Below are 25,212 nucleotides of genomic sequence, written 5' to 3'. Positions count from 1 at the left end.
CCCATCACCTCAAGCTGGAAGGGGACATTTGAAGAGTTATACTGTGACTGTCTGCTGAGATCAAAAGGCCAGTGGTGGGTCATGAGCTGAATTTTTTATTGAGTAGGTAGGGTCCCAGTGACCCATGTAAAAATGCAGGGTTTCCATTGTCTGCACTGGAGGTTCAGCATGGGGAGTCCCCAGAATCTTCAACTCCCTGAGAACCCAGCTCTGAGCCCTAACTGGGCAAGTATCTCCCCTGCTGAGAATAACAGTACCATAGGGGACACTCTAGGGAGCACACACCATTTCCTTGCATGGCCTGAAGGCTGGACATTTTAGATCCAGGTCCTGTGGGGATGCTAGGTCCTGGTGCATAGATGCCCCTTTCTCATTGTGTCCTCACACAATAAGGAACCCCTCAATAAGGGTGCTAATCCTACCCTCAAGGGTCCCGGTGGCCCCAATTCCCACACCATCACTTTGGGGACTTTGGGGAGGAGAATCTCAACATGGGAATTTAGGATTTGCACAAATGTCCCATGAACAGAAGCCCATCAGGGAACTAATGCACGAATGATGAAATACAACACATGCCATCACAGGATGGCACTCCACCGTATTTAAAAAATTAAAAAAAAAAAAAAGCTGGGAATAAGGAGGTGGCAGGGTCAGCAAGAGCACTTGTACGAACTTGAGGACCTGAGTTCTAATCCCAAGAACTTAAGTAAAGATTTGCCATAAACATTCTAGATGTTTCCATGTTTGGGACCACACAGAACAATGACAACATTTCAGTCCCTGACCTCTGTTGTGCTGATTGATACAGGCAGTGTCCTTCCTAGTGCCTGGAAGGTGAGAGCAGGCCCCATATGCGGATGGCTCAGAACCCACAGAGCTCCACAGGAAGCACACCAGCCCTTCTCCAGCCTGGGAGACTGAGGCTGGTAGAGGCCACTCACGTGCTGAGCTCATGCCCAGATCTGATCCAGGCAGGTCCAGAGACTCGCTTACATCCAGTGTAGGATCCTCCAAGGAAAGACAATTGTGTAACACACTGTAGCCAAAACAAATGCTTAAGGAAGCAGGACTTGGTGCTGTTCCGGCCCTGGCCTGGGTCCCCCTCATTGTCTGTCCTGTGCTGTCCCAGCCTGTGCACTCCAAGTCAGGGTGATGATCTTGCTATTTTAGACTCCATGGCTCACCTCTATGTGGATGGAGAAGCCTTCCCCTCCACGAGCCATGTTGACACCACAAGATCAGTGTACAGGTCTCCCCATTTATCGAGAAGGGCTGGGTGCACCTATGCCTCAGTTTGTGTCTATAAAGTGGGGTGTGTTAACCCATCTTCAGTGGCCCTGGGGATTAGGTAGATGGGGGTCCATGTGGGAAGATGCTGTGTGCCTCAACTGTTATATGATGGTGTGTGTGATATGTGATATGTGATGTCAGCACTACGGACAGAATCTATCAGGATTCACTGTGGGAGAATGGACCACAGGAGTACCCTGAGAAGTGAGTGGTCGGTTTCCTTCTGGCCCTCGCTCAGCCCACACGGAGAGACCTTTTTCTCCATTGACCTGATGCCCAGCGCTGAGGTCTGATCCTGCCTGTCTCAGCCTTCTTGATCCCTTCCTGCAGCCTCATCTAAGCATAGTCTCACCCTTTGCTCCATCTCAGCACAGTGCCCAGAGCCCGGCTGGTGTGCGCCATGGGCCTGTGGCCAAGCACAGAATGTCCAGCTCCAGCCTCCTAGTGCCAGCGCTGGCCTCTGGCTCATAAGAAACAGGCAATTCCGATTTTTGTATTAAGCGTTTATTTCTCAGCACAGTTGAGGGTTGTTGAGTCCTAGTCAGCCTGGATCCCAGCAGGTTAGGTCCTCACACCTCCCTTCAGACAAGCAAATGGTGTTCCAGAGGCAGCTGCTGAGCACTGTGACCTTAGGCAAATTACTTAACCTCTCTGTTTCTTCCTGCAAGAAAGATGTGCTCAGTGTGGTACATGGTGCACACCTTTAATCCCACAGCACTGGGGAGGCAAAGGCAGCAGGAACTCTGAGTTCAAGGACAGCCTGGTCTACATAAGTGAGTTCCAGGACAACTAGAGCTGCATAGAGACCCTGTCTAAAAAAGAAAGAAAAAGAAAAGCTCAAATACGTGGACATATAAAATACGACTATGCTTGGTTTTTCCTTAAGGAAATCTAGGGTCTGTCAGCATTATTCGGGTATAGTAACTAGAATATATAGTGAGCTAGAATCAATTCAGAAGTCTCTTCTGAGATTGCCCTTGGACACGGCGTGGCTCCTCCCAAGCCTCAGTGTCCTGGTTTCTCTTTCTTATGGAACCACTCCTTCTGTTTCTGATGTTGATGGACATGAGGTCACCCTACCCCCACAGTCGTGTGCCACTCTACTGCCTGTCACTGACTGCAGCTAGCAGGCCCGGGAGCTGGGTGTGGAGACTGGAGGTGGTGGGGAGGAGCCCAGCCATCTCAGACTGCCTGAGATCTGGGTGTGCTGTAAGGGAGATAAAGGCCATGCATGGCATAAACTCTATAAGGAACAGGGAGTTCAGAGGCAGGTGGAGATGTGCCTAGCCCTGGCCTCTACCATGGTGCCATGTCCCAGGGCAGAGGCATCTTTCTTCCGGGGCCTGACTCCTTCCATGGACTCTCTAAGTAAAGCTCTCATCTCCCGTTACCTCCCCATGGGCAGGGAAGGGTTTTACAGATCCCTCCTAGGGTCCTGAAGGGTGTTTGGGTGTGTTGACTTAGATGTCTCCTCAGCTCAGAACACTGAGGTTGCCTAGCCTCTCAGCCATCACGTCTCTGTGCTGAGTGCATCCACAGTCCTGACTTCCGGATATCAGATTCAAATGATACAAGAATGTTGACTGTAATCAGTCACCCACTCACTTGTCATGGAACATCAGTCCTGTTCCTGACTCTGCAGGCTCTACACATACTCTCTAGCCCTCCTCTGCTCCTGGCCTTCTGGTGACAGCGCCCTCTTCTTAGCCTTCCTGTGCTTGAACTTCTCATCGTGGTCTCTTGATCCCACCCTGTGACTAAAAATGACAGTTTTACCCCCTTAGGTCTGACTAGGACATAATGGGTAGTATGTCCTAGAGCATGTACCAAGCATGTACCCACCCATCATCCACTCATGCCTGCTTTGCCTCTTAGCTGCCCTGAACAGCACTGCCCTTGGCATGGAGGCAGACATCGACCCTCGGGACTGTTGGTGCTGCCCTTGGATGGGCACCCAGAAGCAGGATAGCTGATGGTGGCCCCATCCTAGGCTTCTGCGATCTCTTGTGCTGCTTTGAACAGCGGCTGTGACTGTGTACTCCTCTCCCACCCCTTTCTTTGTGACCTGACTAGCATTTTAGCGTTTGTCCTTTTTTTTTTTTTTTTTTTTTTTTTTTTTGGTAGCATTTGTTCTGACTGTGATAGGGGAGGATTTTGTTCTGGGTTTATTTATCTTTTGTTTGAGTTACTGTGGTTGTGATTTTTGGTCCCCTTGGTGAGAGCAAGGCTGAGCCCTTCCATAAACCTGCTGCTGCTCCCTTGCATGCCTCCTTTTGAGAATTCTCTTCACCCCATTTGCCCACTTGGTTTGGGTTTCTTTTGAATTGATTGATTGATTTGTATGTATGTGCTATGTGTTGTGTGAGTTTATGTGTTCTATGTACATGTGTGAGCCCTTGGAGCAGAATAGGCATCAGACTCTCCCCTGAAACTGGAGTTACAGATGGCTGTGAGTTACAGATGTCATGTGGGTGCTGGCAACTGAACCCAGGTCCTCTGTGAGAGCAGAAAGTGCTCTCAACCACTGAGCCATCCTTCCAGTTCCCAGGTTTTGTGTCTTTTGTTTTCTTTATTTGGAACAAGAACTTCCACGGAAGCCCAGGTTGTCCTAAAGGAGTCTCTAACCTCGTCCTTACACAGACTGGAACGACACACATGAGTCACCATGCCTGTTCACCCCCTTTGAGCTCACTAGCCCAGGCTGGCTTCAAACTCACTGTACAGACAAGGATGACCTTAAACTCCTAATCCCCCTGCCTCTGCCTCCCGAGTGCCAGGGGTTGGACGCACCAGCTAGAAGCCATTTGTCTGAATTACCAGATCAGCTGAGCAGTTCTGCCTGTGAACACCCTGGTGGCTCCCAAGTGAGACCCTACCAGCCTCCATCCTGTCTGCAGAGCCCCTCCCCAGATCCAAGCCTGGGTGGAGAGCCTCCCAGAACCATAGGACAGTGGCTCTCTGGTCACACATCTTAGCTTGGAATGAACACAGAGAAGTGTCTCACTCATTCATAAAGCAGCAGAGGCTTGCAACCAACACATGCCACACCACACCCATCACTTCAGAGAAAGCAGCTGCCTCACTCGGGCTCAGTTTCAGCCCCAGCTCCTGGATCATGAGAGAGCCACAGAGATGCTAGGAGGGTTGTTTTTATTTGTTTGCTTGCTTTTGTTTGTTTGATTTTTACAGGCTTCCAGGAGGATGGTGGCCCTAAGCCTATGGGCTTCATATGGCCACATTCTCTCTCCTATCTCCTGTGGCTCCTAGTGGCAGCTTTGCATTGATTTCCCCAAATTATGGAGCAAAATTACTTCATGGTTTTTTGTTTGTTTGCTTGTTTGTTTGTTTTTGTTTGTTTTTTGTTTTTTGTTTTTTGTTTTTGTTTTTTTTTTTGGAGCTGAGGATCGAGCCCAGGGCCTTGTGCTTGCTAGGCAAGTGCTCTACCACTGAGCTAAATCCCCAAGCCATTTCATGGGGTTTTGTTCTTTTTTATATATATATTACGTTTATTTGTGTGTGCATTACACAGCACATGTGTGGAGATCAGAAGACAACTTCAAGGAGTCTGTCCTCTCCTTCCATAGTGTGGGTCCTGAGACATGGAAATCAGGCCATCAGGCTTGGCCATAAGCACTTTTACTGGCTGAGCCTTCTTGCTAGCCCATGGTTTTGTTTTTAAGACAAGGTCTATGGCCGGGCAGTGGTGGCCTTTAATCCCAGCACTCAGCAGGCAGAGCCAGGCAGATCTCTGGGAGTTTGAGGCCAGCCTGGTCTACAGAGTGAGTTCCAGAAAAGGTGCAAATCTACACAGAGAAATCCTATCTTGAAAAACAAACAAACAAACAAAAAACCCCAAAACAAAACAAAAAAAAAGGACAAGGTCTATGTAGCCCAGGCTGGCTTCCATCTAGCTATGTAACTAAGGATGACCTTGAATTTCTAATCCTCTTGCCTCCATCTCCAGAGTGCTGGAATTACAGGCATGTGACACCACATCATGTTTTTTTGTATTTTTTGTTTAGGTTTTTTTGTTTTGTTTTGTTTTTCAAGATAAGATTTCTCTATATAGCTCTGGCTGTCCTCGAACTCACAGAGATCTGCCTGCCTCTGCTTCCCAAGTGCTAGGATTAAAGGCGTGTTTATGTGGAGCCAGGGATCCAGTCTACCAACTGAGCTACGGCCCCAGCCAACCCCATGAAATTAGTTTATTAAAACAGACCCTTTACCGATCAGCATGCCAGCCTGTACTTCTGGGTGTGTCCTCCTTCCTGTTGTCCCAGGATGGTGGTGGGGACAGATCCATGTTTCCTGTGCCCTAAACCATGATATGGTGCCGAGGGAGTTATGGGGACTATAGGCTGGGCTCTTTATTCTAGAAACTTCTAGTTCCCCTTGCCCTGACTTTGAATTGAGTCTCTGTTGTGTGTTAACTTGTTCCAAATGCCCAGAGCTCTGGTCGGCCTCGGCAGATGGTGCTCACAGGGAAAGTGAGCCCTTGCCTAGACCCACATCCCCATCCAAGAGCAGCAGTACCCCACCCAGCCCCGCCATCAGTGTTCTCTTTCCCCACCCACCCTCAGAAGCGCCGGGATGGTCCAGAAGAACCGACCAACAAATGGAAGCAGAGGGTTAGGACAGCCATGGCAGGGGTGAAATTGGTACTTCTCTGTTTGGGGGCAACTTGAGCCTTGACACCATTTGCGGGCCTTCTTGGCCACTGTGTCTGTCCCTGGCCACCTCTGTGGTGTGTTCTTGGAACATGCCCGTCTATGTTCCTTCCCCACCTCCCACCTGCAGCCTGCCGTGTGTTGCAATGTCCCTGCATGGCTGTCAGGGATCCACAGGGAGTAGATGCAGCTTCGTGTGGGGCTCTGGAGACGTGCTTGTCACGGGTGTCCACGACTGCTTCCTGTTTTCTTATGAGTGTGCATGCAGACACTGTTGGGATGAGTGACCTCTGTGTGACGTCCGTGCCAGCATGCTGGGCTCCAGTGTGTGTTTTTGTCTTTGAAAGCCCCTCCCCAACACGTTTGAAACTTCCCAGTCTAGTGACCAATTGCCCCCACAAGGCCCCTCCAGGCCAGCCAGCTCAGGGCCCCAGAGAGCCTCTGTGAGCTGTGTGGCCCCAGGTCAACATGGTCTTACAGTGCTCTGAGGGCTGCCATGCAGCTAGCCACTTGTTACAGCAAGTGCCTGTTCAGCAGAAGCAGAAATAGCTATTATGGTCTGGGTGGCAAATGGCCCAACAGCTTAGGGCCTGTAGCCCTGGACCGGAGAAAGAATAGAGGCTCGGATGTGGGCAGCTCCCTCTCAGGCCGTGCAGTTCTTAGGGAGCAGTGAGCAATGCCACACCCATGCACAGAGGAGGCCTAGCCCCCAAGGCCATTCCCTTCTCTGTCATTTCGTGACCCTATCAAGGGGGACTAGGCCCAGTATGTTTCCCCTTTCACTGGACTGTCATGTTTGCTCAGCACCTTCTAGAGGTTTCTCTGAGATTTTGAGCATCCTCCTGTCCACCCAATGGGGTAGTTCCCAGTAAGTGACCAGATGGTTTCTTGTTGCAGACAGACAAGGTGAAGCTGACCTGGAGGGACCGCTTCCCAGCGTATTTCACCAACCTTGTCTCCATCATCTTCATGGTAAGTTCTAGAAGGTTGGAGGGGCTGGGAATTAGAGGTGCCCTGCACTCATCTTGGGACAAAGTGGCCCTGACTCCTAGAATAGAGAGGGAATGTGGGGGGGAACCCCTTCTTTCATCCCTAAGATGGGATGGGATGGATTTATGGTGGTCCTCCAGTATGTGATCTGACTCTGATGACATACAACTTTCACAAAGTGTGGGGTGGCTCACACTGGGATCTACTCTGTACCCCTAAACCAAACTGACAAACCTTAGAGAAGCCAGGAAAGGAAGTTCACCAGATGCTCAGGCACTCTTGTAATACCAACACTCAAGAGGCTGAAACAGGAGCATTGCTACAAGTTCAAGGCCAGCCTGGGCTACATAGTGAGGCTGTGTCTCAAAACAAAATCTAGGGGAAAAAAATTAAAGAGGAAGAACAGGGCAAGTGGCTCTGAGCAGACTCAAATGACCCGGTAAATGTCCCATGGCTCTCAGGGAATTCCCATGCCCATTGATGTCACCAGGCCTCTGTCTCTAAGCACCTGTACCTTTCTCAATCTTCATGTGGCCACCCGGCCACTTGTAGTCACCTTTTCTAGCCTAGGAGATTTTGATGGGATCCTGGCAGCCACCTAGCCTTTCAGTCCCAGAATCCCATCAACCACCTGACCCGGGCCTTCCCTGGGTCATTCACTGAATGACCTGTTCAGTCTTCACAGCTAGCCAGGCCCAACCCCACTCAGCTGCTGGGGAGGAAACAGGCCCAAAGGTTGTTCTTTGGAATGCCATCCAGGAGGGGCAAAGCCGGGAGCCTGTTTCTTCATCTGCCCCAGAAGCCCCTAATTCCATATGAGATGGACAGACAGCCTTGAGCCAAGATGGGTTTCCTGGGCAGGGTGCCCCCTCAGCTTTACCCACCCCAACACCATATACTGTTGCACACCGCTGGGGAACCTCAATTGTCTTAGAGGATCCGAAAGAGGCAGCCTCCACAGTGGGGGTCCCCAGTCTGCTTTGCTTTCCCTGGAGAAGCCGGGGTCCTTTTCTTGGGTTTATTTGATCAGGTCTTGCTGCCCAAGCTGTCCCTGAGCTTCTGAACCTTGGCCTCTCAAGTACCTGGGACTCAAGACATACTCTCAACCTCATTTTGAGGGTGACATGTTCCCTCTGGTGGTGAGACACACCCAGAGGATGACACCCCAGCCCTCAGTCAGTGAAGGGCAATGCTCAGGAACTAAGAGACCACAGCAGCCCCACACAGGCCAGCTGCTCCTAGCAAAAGGACCAGAGAAGGTTAGGAAAAGGGTGGGCGGCCTAGGGCCGAGTGTGCCCAGAGGCACTGGCTTCTCTGGACTTCGTTCTGCTCACTCATCCTGGTTGCAGCTTAGCTTCTCTACCTCCAACGTCACTTCTACAGTAAGAAAAAGGGAAATCTGTAAGTAGGGCACAAGATGGACAGCAGAGGCTGCTTGTCTGTGAAGGGGGCTTCCTCGGAAGACCCTCCCACAATGTATCTGATTCGTCGGAACCCTTTCTTCTGCAGAAAGGCTCAATAAGGAATACATAATAATCTAGCAGAGGTAGGTGAGTGGAGCCAGGGTAGACAGGCATGGGTAAGAAACCAGCTGGCTGTCCTTGCCCAGAGGAGAATCCCGCCACGGTCCGGCTCACGGGCTAATGGAGATGCAGCTTTGTCCCTGACCCCAGAGTTCCATTCAGGCCACAGATGTTGATATCCCACATGTGCTGGTCCTGAAAACATTAGTGTGCATGGCTAGCCAGAGGTGCAGGGCACGTGGCTTGTGGCGCCCTTGGAGGAGGGTGGAGGGTTGTCTCTGCTGAGTCACCACAGACCCAGAGCTGTCCCAACCTCTGCATGCTGGCACAAGAGACGTCCTTATGGCTGGGAGGGGCCTCTTGGCAGGCCTGAGGGGTGTTCCGAGGAAAGCCCTCACTCCCTGGCACAGCTCAGGGGGCGGTATCCATTCCTTGTGCTTATGGGGCATAGTCGGGGCTACAGATGGTTTCCTGGGCAGCGTGTTTCTCTGTTTAGTCAGTAACAGATGTCTGAAAGGGCCTGATTGTGACCCATAGTGTGCAGGGCAAGTCTTCTGAGGAGACCCCAAAGGCCGTGTTCCCTGAGTGGACAACATAGGGCAGCAGGGGCTGTGCCAGGAACCATGAGGAACCAAGCCAGCAAGGACAAGACCTGCCCTACATCCAGGACACAGAGACATAAGGTCCAGATCCTGTCTAGAGTAGCCAGAACCCACACATAAGTGGCTGAAGCCCAGCTAGGCTCTGCTTTGCGAGCCTCAGAAATGCCCACCCTCACCCAGCGAGCTCTAGGGTGGGGTGTCCACACCCTTGGGCTGGGCAGAGACTGGGTCTTACCCACGGACCTGTGCCAAAAGGAAAAGGAGCCCAGGCAGACAGACTTGCAGGCGGAACAAACCTGTCACTAGCTTCCCACCCATCTCTTGGGCACCACCAGTCTGAGTTCCATGGAATTTGTTGTAGCCTGAGATGGCTTTGGCTAGCCTTGGGGTCTTCTGTCATGGAAGAGCTAGAGGGTAGCTCCAAGAAAGCTGTGGGGAGGAGACCCTGGCCATGTCCCAGCAGACCTGCAGGATGTCACCATCTGCCTGACCACAGTGGCTATGTGGGCTCCTGGCTTAGCCCTGCACACCACCCAGAAATCTGCTCTCTCAGTCGCCCCAGGCTGGGAAAGAAGCATCCCCAGTAGTCAGCCTGCTCTAATGCCCACCAGTACAACCACTGGGGTGTGGCTACAGAGTCCTGGGCTCTTCTTGGGGGACAATGGGGGATGACTAGTACATAAATTTAGTAAACTTCAGGCTTGGATGGCCCCACTGATGAAGCCCAGTCCCAGAGCTGGGTCAGGACCCAGCCACACAACCTCTCTGATCCTTGGAGTACTACCTCACTTCTGTCCTTATTGTGTGGGTTGGCTCCTGCAGAGCACTTGGCGTCTGGTGGGCACTCCAGTAATTTCAGCTTTAGCTCTGACGTGGAAAATTTGGGGGTTAGGAGTAGATGGGCAGGTTCAAGGGAGCTCTTCACCCTCCCAAAACCACCCCTGCCGTTCGTTACCACTAAGCTTGTCCATGCCTGCCCTGCAGATCGCAGTGACATTTGCCATTGTGCTGGGAGTTATTATCTATAGAATCTCCACGGCTGCAGCCTTGGCCATGAACTCCTCCCCCTCGGTGCGGTCCAACATCAGGGTGACGGTCACGGCCACCGCTGTCATCATCAACCTCGTCGTCATCATTCTTCTAGATGAGGTTTATGGCTGCATTGCCAGGTGGCTCACCAAGATCGGTGAGTACCGAGTGCAGGATGGTGTCGGCAGCATGGCCCTGACGCAGGGCCAGCCTTGAAGCAAGCGGCTTGGCCACCAGGCTCTGGCTGGTCCTGACTGCCCCTGGCCTGGCCTATCTGTGAGTGGTTACTGTGTCTTTCCTCAGAGGTCCCGAAGACAGAGAAGAGCTTCGAGGAAAGGCTAACCTTTAAAGCCTTCCTGCTCAAGTTCGTGAACTCCTACACTCCCATCTTCTACGTTGCCTTCTTCAAAGGCCGGTAGGGACCCCTCCACCCTGGTTCTGATGCCCCCTCCACTCTGGTAAAAGGCTCTGTCCTACTTTGTCCTTCCTGATGGTGAGAGGCCCCCACAGCCCAGGGGAGACAGGAATGACAGCTCCCACTGCCATGATGTTCTAGGGAGGGCTGGCTTCAGCTGGGGTGGTAGAGCTGGGGTGGGGGACCCTAGCAGACCCCTACAATAGACCCCAGACAAGATCCAAGACAGCAACCTCTGATAGTGCCCTCAGCAGGCCAGGTGGCGCCAAGTGAGGGAAGGTGGCATATAGGTGTGCACACTGAGAACCAGCCAGGGAAGCGGGGAGCCTGTGCAAAACCCCTGGTGCCTCTGACTGGAAATCTGCAGAAGCACAGGCCCTTTGGGTGGCATCTCCTGGGGGCTGAGTGTAGCTCCTTTCTAACCACTACCCCAACCATTCCAGGTTTGTTGGACGGCCGGGCGACTACGTGTACATCTTCCGCTCCTTCCGGATGGAAGAGGTAATGTGTCACCTCCTCTTCCCAGCAGCCTTCTGCTTAGCTTCCTGTCCTCGGGCTTCTGCACTCCAGTCAGAATCCTTTGTTGCATCTGCACGTGTACACAGAGATTGATGATGTCGTAGTTTCTTTGCTGGTTGCTGTGATTAAAACCCCCTAACAAAAGCAACTTCTGAGAGAGAGGGTTTCCTTGGGCTCATGATGCAAGGGCACAGCTCATGGTGACAGGGAAGTCACAGCAGGGGCTTGAAGCAGCTGCTTGCATCACATACCCAGTCAGGAAGCAGAGAGTGATGAATGCTCATGTTCGGTCCATGTTCTCCATTTGCGCAGTCCAGCATCCCAGGGGCACAGAGTTAGTTGGGCATGATGGTCCTCACAGTGGGGTGTTGGACCTCAGCCAAGTGGCCACCACCACACCATGAGGCTTCCCAACCTCATCATCCCACCTGCTACACCTATGCCAGCTTATGCAGGGGTGGCCAGGGCAAAAGCACAGCTGTATGGACTGACATTCTGTCAGCCATCTCTTCACTCAGTTGTTTCTTTAGCTGTGTGGAAACTCTTCGATGTGATGTGCTCTCCCCACCCCCACCCCCACCCCAGCCCTCACTTATCTGCTGCTGTTGTTTTTCTTGCATTGACTTTTAAATTCTTGCCTTCTAGTCCTTAAAAGTCCTTGCCCAGAGAAATGTCCAGGCAGGTCTTTGAACAGCATCCCCTCCCTGAGCCTCTCTCCTCCTCAGGTACCTGCAGTGTTCTCCCCATCACAGAGAGGTCCATCTCCGGTTGCTGGCATGAGCCGCGTGTCCCTCTTACTCAACGCATTAGGCCATTGGGCAAGTCTTTCAGCCTATAAACCAGCCAGGGTAGAAATCTCATCGACACATCACAGGGAAAAGAAAACAACCCATTCAAACACTCTATGGACACAATCCAGAACATGGCCATCTAGAGACTCTTGTGGATATTCCTCCAAACCCTCGAATGACCTAAAGTTCCCTGGGGAGGGCAGGAGAGGGACCCTGAGGGCCAGCTGCCCACCATGACCACTTGTTGGCTCCCCCCTATCCCCACCTCCCCATCCCTCCACCCCCCCACCCCCACTCTGAGCCTTGGTTCCAGCACAGCAGCTCACAGGCAGAGGGGCTCCAACACGGGGTGGTTTGAAAGGACAAAGCACACAAAGGTGTTGTGGGGACCTTCCCTCTGAAGTGTCCTGGGGAGGGTCCCCACCTCTCCCAACATCTGGGGCTGTAGCATCATTGATAACTCGTTCCCTCCCTCCCTCCCTTTTCCCCTCTCTTCCTCTTTCCCTCCTTCCCTTCCTCTCTTCTTATCTTCAGTGTGTGTGTGTGTGTGTGTGTGTGTGTGTGTGTGTGTGTGTGTATGTGTGTGTTCTTGTGTGTATATTTGTATGTATATGGTGTGTTCATGTGGAGGCCAGAGGTCAACCTCCTGTATCATCCCTCCATCACTCTCCACCTTTCATTTTGAGACAGGGTCTCTCACTAGAACCTGGAGCTCACCAAGTGGGCTAAGCTAGTTGGCCAGCCAGTGATCCTCAGGAATTCACCTGCCTCTGTCTCCCCAGCACTGAGAAGATTACAAGCACATGCCACCCCAAGCTGGGGATAGAATTCAGGTCCCCACACTTGTGAGGCAATCACTTCATCACTTCACTGACTGAGCCCCTCCCTGATTTTTTTTTTTTTTTTTTTTTTTTTTTAAACAAGGTCTAATGTCGCCCAGGCGGGCCTTAAACTCCTGATCTTCCTACCTCCACTTCCACAGCACTGAGACTGTATGTGTGCACCACCACGCTTGGCTTCTTGGTGGCCCTCTCTGCATCACTCCACATGCTGTCTCCCTCTGGGTCTTTGTGTTCTCCAGAGGATGCTGGTCACTGGAGCAGGGCATGACCCCACCTCCCTTGACTAATCACACCAGCCATGTCACAAATAAGGTCTTATTCTCAGGGTTTCAGAAGGTGGGGATGTGAACCTGCACTGTGTGTGTGTGTGTGTGTGTGTGTGTGTGTGTGTGTGTGTGTGTGTGTTCATGGGCACATGAGTACACGTGCAGGTATGTGCATGTGGGTGGCTAGAGGAACATGGTAGGCGTCTTCCTCTATCACTTTCCCATATGCCTTGAGACAGGGTCTCTCACTGAATTGGAAGCTCATCATTACAACTGGGATGACTAGCCAGAGTGATCTCGGTGTCCACCTACCTCTGCCCCCACCCCACAATGCTGAGATAACAGACACACGCAACCATGCTTGGCTTGGGGTTCAGACTCAGGGGTCCATGTTTACACAGCAAGTGCTCTTACCCACCCAGCATCTCCCTCGCCCTGAACCTAACTTTTAAGAGGCCATGAGTTGCCCCACAAGTCAAGGGCTAGCCTCACCCCCTACCCAGAGCCAGACTAGACCTGACTTGGCCTCTGTCCCACAGTGTGCTCCAGGCGGCTGCCTCATGGAGCTCTGCATCCAACTGAGCATCATCATGCTGGGCAAGCAGCTGATCCAGAACAATCTCTTCGAGATCGGCATCCCGTGAGTGGGACCTGCTACGGGTGGGGACAGAGTAGAGGGGATGGGTGGCTCTGGTGGACTCTCCAAGTAGCTTCTGTGACAGGTGAGGCATCAGCCTCTTTTGGGATGGGAGACATCAGAAGCCAGGAGGTGAGGAGGATGGGGAGGGAACATGGAGCAAAAGTTGCCCCATTGGAGACACCTTCAGGGTGCTACACATCCCTTGGCTCGCACTGGCCCCTGAGTGGCAGAGTAGACAGCCCCTTCATCTTGCTCCTCAGAAGTACAAGTTCCCTGGAGCCAGGACCTTAGTGAACCAAGGAAAGGCCACAGGGGCATGGGACAGCCCACACTTCCTGGGTCCCTCCAGGGGCCTCTCATGGCCTCTCACTCTCCCTGCCTCTCAGCGTCTTAGGAAACCAGCAGATTCGTGCTGCCTCGGGGAGAAGGGCAGTCCCCTTCCAACAGGCATATAGCCAAGCATGGTAGCACACGCCTTTGATCACAGCACCAGGAAAGAAGAAGGTGGATTTGTGTGAGTTTGAAGCCAGCCTGGTCTACATAGTAAATTCAAGGCCAGCCAGGCCTAATGGTGAGACCCTGGCTCAAAACAAAGCAAAAAAAAAAAAAAAAAAAAAAGCCTGCCTCACCACGCTAACCGGTGGCTCAGGCTCAGAGCAGACATGACAGTGGGACTCAGAGGTCCTGGTGGGAGCAGCCTCTACCGCGGGCTGCCCTCTGACACAGCGCCCCCTGCAGGAAGATGAAAAAGTTCATCCGCTACCTGAAGCTGCGCAGGCAGAGCCCCTCCGACCGAGAGGAGTACGTGAAGCGGAAGCAGCGCTATGAGGTGGACTTCAACCTCGAACCCTTCGCCGGTCTCACGCCCGAGTACATGGAAATGAGTGAGTGGCGTCCTGGGGCGGAGCGGTGGGCACAGGCTGTGGGGGATGAAAAGTTGGCAAAGACGATGGATCTGGGCGTGATGACTGATGCCTGCCTGCCTGTGATCCCGGCACTTAGAGGGCGAGGCGGGAGGGTCTTGAGCTTGAAGCCAGCCTTGGCTACATAGTGAGACCCAGTCTCAAAAAGGAAACATTGCCGGGCGGCGGTGGCGCAGGCCTTTAATCCCAGCACTCGGGAGACAGAGCCAGGCAGATCTCTGTGAGTTCGAGGCCAGCCTGGGCTACAGAGCCAGCTGCAGGACAGACTCCAAAGCTACATACACAGAGAAGCTCTGTCTCGAAAAACCAAAAAGAACAAAAGCAAAACAAAACAAAAAAAAGAAACTGGGGCTAGGGAGATGGCTTAGTTGGTGAGTACCTTATAAGCACTAAAATTTAAGTTCAGTCCCTAGAATCTACATTTGAAAAAACAAAACAAAACTGGGTGTGGTGATGTGTGCTTGTAATCCCAGCACTGGGGGCCGGGGAAGGGGGTGCAGACAAGAGCATCCTTGAGGCTCACCAGCCAGTCAGCCTACTTGGTGAGTGCTGAGCAGTGAGAAGCCCTGGGCAAAAAAATAAAATGGACCACACCTGAGGAATGACACAGGAAGTTGACCTCTGACCTCTGTATATACCCGCGTGGGCTGTGGGCTGGGATGCCTGTGACTTCAGTGCCCTTCACTCACTCAGCAGGGTCAGGCAGAGGCAGGAACAGGAGATGCCTAGCCTTGACTCCTGGCTCTAGGCTCTGCTCCCTCCTCGGGTCTGTAAGCACCACCCCTTCTCTTCAGCCTTGTCTTCCAAAGAACAGGCAGCACATGGTCACCTGCCACAGTGTGACGTGACGTGACGTATGCAGCCAAGTAACAAGTCCTTCTCCCTCCACTTCCCTCACCCGCAAGACCAGCTCCATTGGAGGGCCCCAGCATTTGGGGTACCATAACTACACCCCTTTAGAGTCCTCCTTTGGGTCTATGACTCCTCTCTTCTTGAGCATCAAGGTACCCAACTCTCCCTGGGCTTGTCGTGACCCTAGCATGAAGCCAGCACTCATAGCAAGGCCTGGGCAAGCCTCATCAACAGAGAGTGTCCTTGCATGGAAGTATGCTGAGAGGTAGCCAGGGAGCGATGGGAAGGTCCAGGTGTGTCCTGTGTGGCCCTGGGGCCTTCCAGGATCCTTCCTGTCCATCCTGCCCCTCTGCTCTGCTCACACTGGATTCCACACTGTTTTGCAAACGTGTAACTCAGGCCTGCCATGGAGCCTTTGCATTTACTGTACCTCTGCTGAAATGCTCTCCCTCAAATACATGCATGGATCCTCTTTCTTCCTTCCTCCAAGACTCTGCTCAGAGTGTCCCCCAATAAAGGTTTTCTCTGACCACAGTGGCTAAAAGAGTTGGTCCTCCCTATGCCTAAGATCCAACCCCTCCTCTGACCCCATTTTAAAGCCACTGACACTGTCAGTTGCTCCTCTCCTTTTCCTCTGTCTCACGGAAGGATCTGGGAAGACCTTTGCTTCCCACTCTTTTTTTTTTTTTTTTTTTTTTAAAGATTTGCTTATTTTATTTTATGTGGATGAGTGCTCTATCTGCATGTACATCTTTACCCCAGAAGAGGGCATCAGATCCAACTATAGGTAGTTGCGAGCCACCATGTGGTAGCTGGGAATTGAACTCAGGACCTCTGGAAGAACAGCCAGTGCTCTTAACCACTGAGCCATCTCTCCAGCCCCTTCTTCCCACTCTTTACTGCCATCTGCTGCCCCTATAATGGACCCAAGTGTACAGCAGATGCTCAGTGCATGCTCTCTGGATGTATGGATGAGTGGACGCAGTCAGGAAGATGCAAGCACCAGGGAGGACAGGACTCGAAAGTACAGTATCAGACCTGCTCCAGGTCTTGGCATGGGAGGGACTGCTCTGGACTCTGCATTTACCATGGTGCTGAGAGACAAGGCAGCCCTGGTATGTGGTCCCAGCACTCCTCAGCCTTGGCTTAGAGGGCAGTGATGAGCAGGTGACTTTCAGACTGCAGAGCCTTGGCCATAGCATGCTGCCCCCACAAACACCTCCCTGCCACTCCCTGTGTTTGTACATGTGGTTCTAAGCAGGTAGCTCCCAGCTACCTTCATGACCGGCAGGGATCATCTCACCTCAAGATTCAGAAGAGCATGCTGTAGGGGCAAATGGCTCCTTTTTCCCCTGTTCAGCTCCAGAGCCCTGGCCAGTAGAATCTAGGCACTGGTCCTCCTATCCCTAATGTCGGCCTCTGCCCTCTGAGGAGGTTCTGGGAGAGCAAATACCAATGAGAAGTGCCCTGTGGTTGACTGAGATGTGGTCATTTCTCTCAACTACTGAATGCTCACCTCAGGCTCCCATGAAACTCCAGGGCTTAGAGGTAAGAGACCTCAGGGGCAGAGGCCTTATGTGCCTAGAAGCCCACCCCAGCCCAGCACTAGGGCACACTCCCCACCTGGCTTTCTGTTGGTCACATCAGCTGCCATCTTCTCCTCCAGGTAAATCTAAGGCTGAGCACAGGAGCACGGGTGTGGGCGGGAGGGTGCCCCACGCTAGCTTGAGTCCCAGTCTCTCCCACTTCCCCTCTGTTGTCTCTTTCTCATTCCCTTCAGCCTGGATGAGGCAGTGCCATCACTCAGAAGTGGAAAAACCAAGGCTGGGACTGTAGCTCCAATGGTAGGGTGCTTGCTTAGCATGCACAAGGCCCTGAGTTCAATCCCTAGTATAAACCAGACATGGTAGTACAGACCTGTATTGTAATCTTAGCACTTGGGAAGTGGAGGCAGAAGAGTCAGAAGTTCAAGGTCATCTTTGTCTACATGGTAAATTGGAGGCCAACCTGGGCTGCATGAGACCCTGTGCCAAATTATTTTTAAGTGGGAAAGCCTACCTACAGCAACCCTGAGCCTGAGCCTCAGCAGCCATGGCCCATGCACACAATCATGGCACATGGCTGGTCCTGTTCCACCATAACATCCTAGCACCTCCAGACCTCATCAGAGGCATCCCACCCTGCTGCCCCACACTCCAGGGCCAATGAGAGGTCACCAAGACATCTGGGAAACAGTTCCCACAGTCTCCTGCCCTGCTCACCCTGGTAACAATAGCCATACTCAGCCGGTTGAGCACAGGGTGGCATTCTGCAGCTTCCTTGTTTACCCCCTGGCATGGAGCACCCTTGGATCAGGTCCTGCCGTACAACTTCTGGACCAGCTTTCTGACTCTCATCTCTCTGGTGTGGTGACCTTTTCCTGACCTGTTTTAACTCAGATTGACTGTAGCTTCCAGGGTTGAAGAAGTCCAAAGTGAACAGTACCGTAAGGCCTGTAAACAGAAGGCCGGGATAACCTTGGAGGACAGGTGTCCTCCTACTGTCCTAGGCCTGATGGGAGAGGACAGGAAGGACTCACAGTAACAGAAGCAGGCCTTTCTGACCCTAGGGAAACTCTGATGATGGGAGATTTGGCCTCATGGAGGGGCCAGGCCAAGCCATGAGCCCACTGTGATCTGCCTATGAGCAGAGATTTCGTAAGGTCAGACCTGTGACTCTTGAGCACACCAGGGTGAACATGACCAGAGCACGTTTACAGACAGGTATAAAAAGGACACATGTACGCGGCCCAGGTTCGATTCCCGGTCAGGGAAGCCTTTCTTCTTAGCCAGGTGGTGGTGGCGCACGCCTTTAATCCCAGCACTCTGGAGGCAGATCCAGGTGGATCTCTGTGAGTTCGAGGCCAGCCTGGGCTACCAAGTGAGTTCCAGGAAAGGTGCAAAGCTACACAGAGAAACCTTGTCTCAAAAAAAACAAAAAACAAAAACAAAAAGAAAAAAGAAAGAAAGAAAGAAAAAGGACACATGTAGAGTTGGGGAGATGGCTCAGTGTGTGAAGTGCTTTCTGCACAAATATGAAGACATGAGTTCAATCCCCAGAACCCTTGTGAAAAGCTGAGGGTAGTGGCAGAAACAGGGGGCTCCCTGGGCAGTCAGTCTAGCCTAATCTGTGAGCCCCAAGTCCCAGTGAGACATCCTGCTAACAACAACATAAAGCCAAGGTGGGTGGTACCTGAGAACAAAAATTCACAGCATTTTCTGGTCTCCATACACAGTCATGCACATACGTGCAGAGACACAAAAGTAACTAAATAATCCAGACATGATGGCAGACTGCCATAATCCCAGCACTTGGGCGGCTGGGGCAGGAAGATGGTCATAAATTCAAAGTCAGCCATGTTGAATTCCTGATACTGTGACTTCTGTCTTCAGTCCCCGGAAATGGCCCAAGGTGGTAGTGGCTCTCTCCAGAGAGCTCCTCATGTACCTGCTGGCAGATCCGCACAGGTGGGCTCCTCTGAGGCAGGGTGCCAGGCAGCCATGGTCTGAGTCATGCTGGGTGCTGGGTGTCATGTGACTGCGTTGCTGATGTGCTTGCTCTCCCTACAGTCATCCAGTTCGGCTTTGTCACCCTGTTTGTCGCCTCCTTCCCTCTGGCTCCGCTGTTCGCCCTGCTAAACAACATCATCGAGATCCGCCTGGATGCCAAAAAAGTTTGTCACTGAGCTACGGAGGCCCGTAGCCATCAGAGCCAAAGACATCGGTAAGTGAGATGGGTTCAGCGCACCTGGGCAGGAAACTGCTGCTCTCAAGAAGCCAGTGGGGTCCAGACCACTGTTCCCTACAAGGGCTTTCCCACTGCCTTCCCAAGTCGTGAAAAATCTCCAGTCTGGCCAACTGGTCCTCAAATCTCCGAGATGTGTCAGCTGCCAGTGACATGTAGGACGCGTTTGTCAGCTTTCTGACTGTCTACTTGTTAGAGGTCTCCTGTCGGTGTTATGATATGACATTGTCATCCACAAAGTTCATGCCCAGAACAGACAACTGAGTAACAAAAAGAAAATCACACACAAAAAAAACCCTGAAAGTCATGTTTTTTTGCTTGTTTCGTTTTTGGTTTTTCGAGACAGGGTTTCTCTGTGTAGCTTTGGAGCCTGTCCTAGGACTCACTCGGTAGACCAGGCTGGCCTCGAAGTCACAGAGATCCACCTGGCTCTGTCTCCCAAGTGCTGGGATTAAAGGCGTGCGCTACCACCGCCCGGCCTTTTTTGTTGTTGTTGTTGTTGTTGTTGCCAAAAGTCATGTTTAAGTCAGTTTGTAATGGCTCTTCCAAAGTGCGTCAGACACACTTGGGTGATGTTTTTCCTCCATACTTATTTTCCACACCCCATCCCCCAGCGCTGGGGTTGCTCCAGAGCTAAGAGATAGACCAGTGGGGCAGAACATTAGCTTCTCATCAGGTGCCTCCTGCGTGCTGTAGAAGCACTAAGCACTCAGTACTCAGTGCTCATGGAAAGAGGGTAGTTGGGGTTGGAGAGAGCAGGCAGCAGTTCCGGCTGCTCTTGCAGAGGACTTAAGTTCAGTTCCCAACCCTCATGTTGGGCAGCTCACAACTGCCTGTAGCTTAAACTCCAGAGGATCCAATGCCTTCTTCTGGCTTGCAAGGGTGCGCACACACGCACGCGCGCACACACGCACGCACGCACACACGCGCATGCACACAAATAAATAAATAAATAATAAAACCTTGAATGAAATGTTTTTGAAGACAGAGGGTGCCAAGGAAGTGCAGTCGTGTTATTGGATGACTTGTCCATGAAGTTCAAGGCCAGGATGAAACTCAACACGGGACTGTGAACCCGGAATCTCTTGGCTATATGTCATACATGGAAAACAGGGGGATGAGGAGCGGTATACAGCGCACTGTAGTAGTCCATGGCAGTTAAGGAGAAACACTGGGTGTAGCAGGGAGTAGAGGACATGGAAAATGGAGTTGACAGAGCTCCAGGTCCAGGCAAACCTCAACCAGAGCCAACAAGGACAGTGTCCCTCTTATCCTAAAGTGGGATCCACTATCCTCTAATCCATCCCCTCTTGAACACAGTCTTAGTGAGAAGGACATCTCTATACTGATGCTTGGAATAAGCAAATATTGAATCACATGAAGGAAGCTATTGGCCACCTACCCATATAGATTATTCCCCAGTAATAGGGGATATTTGGGTTGGGTTCTGTGGCCCAGACAGGACTTAGTAAGATTGTAAGGGGTGACATTGGGTTGTTTGTTTTGGTTTTGGTTTTGTTATTTTGATATGGGGTTTCTCTGTGTAGCCCTGGCTGTCCTGGAACTCACCTTGTAGACCAGACTGGTCTTAAACTCAGAGATCCACTTGCTTCAGCCTCCCAAGTGCTGGAATTAAAGGTGTGTGCCACCATGCCCAGTGGCATTGGCTTTTCTAAGACCTTCCCCAGTCCTCTAGACATCTAGGGCATTCCATGGGGAATCTTTGGGTAGGTACCATCCACCCCTATGGCCAGCCCCTGCCATGGATGACCACATCCTCCAGCCTTCCAGCTGCCTCTGAGAAGGTGGCTCAGGCTTTTCTATCACCTCGTGGTCTTTTACAGTGAGTTAGATGAAGTTGCCATGGTAACAGCTAAGCACATCAACTATGGTGACTTCATCTGTATGGTTCTATAGCTTAACTCACATCTATGCTACAAGGCCTGTATACGCGAACACACACACACACACACACACACACACACACACACACACACACACAGAGCCTTGAGGGTGGCGTGGAAACATGGGTGCTGGGTGAGGAAGAGGTCAGAGCCAGGACTCATGTGTGAGGTCCTTGTGCTGTGCTTGGACACTGTGGCTTCCTGATGCCACCTCCTACCCAGGCAACTAAGACAATGGAAACAGACACCACCAACTAAGACAATGGAAACAGACACCCAAGTGGACCTCCCCAGGTTCTGCCCACAGATTTAAAAACATTGAAAGTCCCTGGACAAACTGACCCTTCCAGCCCCCCGTGTCCCCTATTCTGACCCATTGTGATCATGGGGTAAGCCACACCCAGGTTTGGCCAGGCTGGTGACCCCAGAGGTCCAAGAGACCTTCAGGAGCTTTTGGCTTACCACAGATTTGGGAACACAAGGATCCTCAGTGGAAGGCCAAATCCAGGCATGTTTCCCTTTTGCTTTTACAAATGTAAAAGCTGTTTCCTAGTGGGCTGATGGAGAATGGCCCCTGGACCGTGTCTGAGCCACAGGATGGACACCCCACATCCTGCTCTAAGACAACCCAGAGATGTGTCCAGTGCAAACTTCTGGAACTTTCTACCTTTTGGGCCCTTGGAGGAACCTCAGAGGAAGCCAGGCAGAGTCTAGGTCCCATTGCCCAGAAAACCAGAGTCCTCCATCTCCTAAATGAACAGAGGGTCAGCTTTGAAAACCCTGTACTGAATGCTGGAGGCCCAAAGGAAACTTGGGTAATTTTTTTTTTTAGAAACCCTGAAGCTCACTGTCCCATTGCTGGAAAAGAAGAAAAGTTTATGGCCATACTGTCCCCCTTTGGGTTCTCACAAATGCACCAGGGGAATCTCAGTGGGTATGTCACTGTTTGGTAAATTTTGCTTCTGGACCGAGGCTGGCCAGCCCTAGAGGGTGTCCCCTAAAAACTTGCAAACCCACCAGGGTGAACAGGGTACTGTGGGTGGCCTCCCAGCCCCTGCTGTCATCCCTGCCCCCATGGATCTCCCGGTGTGTCCTCTGAAGCCTCGCTCCGGGCTCCTTGCTTTTTCCCAGGCCTCACGGATCAGCGGCTGCTTCCTGGTTCCTGCCCATTTGGTTGGAGGCGTGATCCGCCTTTCACATGCTTGTTTGTGGCCTCCTGAGCTGTAACCTTTTGCTCAAAGGGGCTTTTGTCTTCCTCTTCTGATCCGTGCAGGGCTTCTGGGCCTGCGTTCCCAGGGGACAGGAGACCCAGTGGCGCCAGTGGCCCTGCACCCCCACAGACCCCTGCTAGCGGCAGCTGTGCCTCCTGACAGCAGGAGCCTCTATCACACAGCCTCTGAGCTGGAAGTCTCTGTCGGGGGGCCTACAATGTGTGTAGAGAACCCCAGAATCCAGGTCTTCAGGTGGTAAGGACTCCCTGCTCTGTACTACACACAGTGAGAAGCCCTAGTCACTGGCCTGAGCCCTGAGTGAGTAGGTGCCACGTCTTCATGGAGCACCTGGCTTGCCCAGCATGCATCTTTGTCAAGCTAATAGAAATGAGGTTTAGAGTTCTCTGAAGTGGTGGAGGAAGAGGAAGAGGAGGAAGGAGAAAAGGGAGGACCATAGGAGATGGTGCACACCTGTAATCCCAGCACTCAGGAGGGGGAAGCAAGAGGATCAGAAGTTCAAGGTCACCCTGGGTCCCTCATCTCAAGTTCAAGGTAGCCTGGGCTACGTGAAATCCTATCTCCAAAAATAATAAATAAGTAAAAATAGGCTTTAGCCAGTTGTTCTGGCACATGTTTTTGATCCCAACAGGAAACAGAGGCAAGTGGACCTGTGTGAGTCCCAGGCCAGCTAGGGCTACACAGTGACACCCTGTCTAAGAAAATTCAATAAAGAGAAGGGAGGGGAACATTCTTTCCCTCCCGTTATGACTGGAGTTCTGAGATCGAAGTACACTGCGAAATTCTCAGTTACCCAGCAATCCTGTTCCTGGTTTATGCCCTGGGAAACTGGAAACACATGTTCAAATAAAAACTTGTTTGTCGATGGGGCATAGTTATGCTTGTAAATCCAAGCACTGAGGAGGGTGAGGCAGGAGGATTGCTGCATGTTTGAGGTCATCCCAGGCTACATAATGAGTTCTAGGCTAGAACTTGGGCTATAGAGTAAGACCCTGTGTCAAAAATAAATCTATTTATTAAATTAATAAGTAAAATAAGCTTCGACGTGAGCTTTGCCAGTTGTGGTGAACATGGACTGAGATGAGGGAAGTCGGAGGCCACCCTGAGCTCCACCTGGGTTTGACTACGGGTCTGGCCTAGGTAGGGTGCTTGCCTGCCGTGCACAAAGCCCTGGGTTTGGTCTCTAGCACCACGTAACTCAGACACAACGGCACACGCCTGTAATCCTAGCACCTGGAAGGTAGAAGAAGGAAGATCAGGAGTTCAAAACCATCCTTAGCTCGTAGTGAATTTGGATCTAGCTTGGGCCACATGAGACCCTGTCTCAAAAAAAAAAAAAAAAAGAAAAAGAAAAAGAAAAAAGAAAAAAGAAAGAAAAAGGAGAGAGAGAGAGAGAGAGAGAGAGAGAGAGAGAGAGAGAGAGAGAGAGGAGTTAAAGCTTCAGGAAGTGTCTGGTGGTTCCAAGAGGTGGCATCGGATCTCTATAGGAAGCCTGTCTTACGCAGTGGGTCCTGTCTCCCACTGTGGTTCAGGAGATGGAACTCTGCTCATCAAGCTTGGACAACGGAACTTTTAACTGCTGGACCCTCTCACGGGTCTCAACAGTTCCCAGGAGTCTGCCGCTGGCAGGGCCTGCCCTTTGTATCCTCTGCTCTGGTTTGATCTGAAAAGACCATGCATTTGTGCAGCCAGTCAACAAACACCTAATAGGTGAATGCAGCGAGGCTCTGGAGACACAATGATGCATGAACCACGGCCTGCGCTGAGTCTACAGAAGAGCTCTCGGCTCCTGAAACACGACCCAAGAGCCCAGGCATTGAAGGGTTTCCACCGGTGACTGGAATATGTTTGCAATGACCTCACAGGATACCCTTCCCTCCTGGTGCCCTTGCTGGCCCCCTCATGCCTGTGCAGTTTTCAGCATGCAGGATCTACCTGTCTGCCAACCACTTCTGCTAGCAGAAAGCTAGCCAGAACCACCACCATCACAGGAAGCACCGGGTAGATGTGCGTGAACATCTCATCAAAGTAGACTGTCACTCACTCGGGCCAGGAACGTGGGATGGCTCTTTCTGAGACTTCCCACCTGGTAGCTATGCATGGCTGTGTCTCATTGCCATGATGGAAGCTGTTTTATCCTGGAATCATCGCTGGCTAGGGCAGGGGGTCTTACCTAATGCATGCACATTGCTGGAGCTTTGGCCGCTGATCAAACTACGTCACAGAGCCTGGGATGCCAGGGCTGAACACCTGCTGGCCTCATGGGCCACCAGTGTGAAGCTCAAAAATGAGAATTTAGAAGCTGCCTACGACTTCTAGATGGGGCGCATGGGGGGGGGTGCGGGGGCAGCATGTGGTACCTGGCCATCCACCATACCTGGAACAAAACACCTGCCATAGTTTCCCCAAGGATGGAGATGGTAGGATCCACCCAGGGTGACTTCTGAGAAGCCACAGACCTCAAGCCAGATATGGACAGGACACACTCTTAGCCTAATGGAATGCAATTCAGGACAGGACCCCTGGACACACTCCCAGCCTCATGGGTGAGGTTGGGTCTGGGGGACACAGTGCATGGGACGCCCTGCAGGAGTCTCAGCCTGGAGGCCCTCACTAAGCACCTCACCTCCTTCCTGGGTTTTGTTCCTTCTCCTTTCCATTGGATGATGGCTGAGGACCAAAGTCCCACCACACTGGGGTAAGCCTTCTGCCCATCTGGGATCGTAGTAATGGAAGCCAGGTCATATCCAAGCATGATGGTTGGCTTGAACACTACTGAGCATCACCTCCAAGGCAAGATCCCAGCCTCACCAGTCAGGATGCCCTAGCCAGAGCTGCACTGGGGTCAAGGTCAAGTCACTGGCTATAGGAAAGGGATCTTCCTGCACTGAGCACCTCTAGACAGGTTCACAGGGAAGGTGCAGGGCCACTAGGGAATGTCTAAGCC

The 25,212-nt window shown here is 52.0% G+C and overlaps 1 protein-coding gene across 1 annotated transcript in view; it reads left to right on the top strand.

The window, feature by feature from the left end:
- Ano1 (anoctamin 1) overlaps positions 1-25,212 on the top strand; it is an 81,875-nt gene that overhangs the window by 46,406 nt on the left and 10,257 nt on the right. The window contains 9 exon segments of the mRNA XM_036177959.1: positions 5,871-5,948; positions 6,855-6,929; positions 10,057-10,258; positions 10,405-10,516; positions 10,960-11,017; positions 13,474-13,574; positions 14,313-14,458; positions 18,958-19,055; positions 19,057-19,111. Of these exon segments, the coding sequence (XP_036033852.1) occupies positions 5,871-5,948; positions 6,855-6,929; positions 10,057-10,258; positions 10,405-10,516; positions 10,960-11,017; positions 13,474-13,574; positions 14,313-14,458; positions 18,958-19,055; positions 19,057-19,111 (925 nt within the window).

The sequence above is a fragment of the Onychomys torridus genome, chromosome 1, assembly GCF_903995425.1.
Source record: "Onychomys torridus chromosome 1, mOncTor1.1, whole genome shotgun sequence".
NCBI lineage: Eukaryota > Metazoa > Chordata > Mammalia > Rodentia > Cricetidae > Onychomys > Onychomys torridus.
The sequence above is the reverse complement of the archived record's forward strand: the minus strand, read 5'-3'. Positions and strand labels throughout refer to the sequence as shown.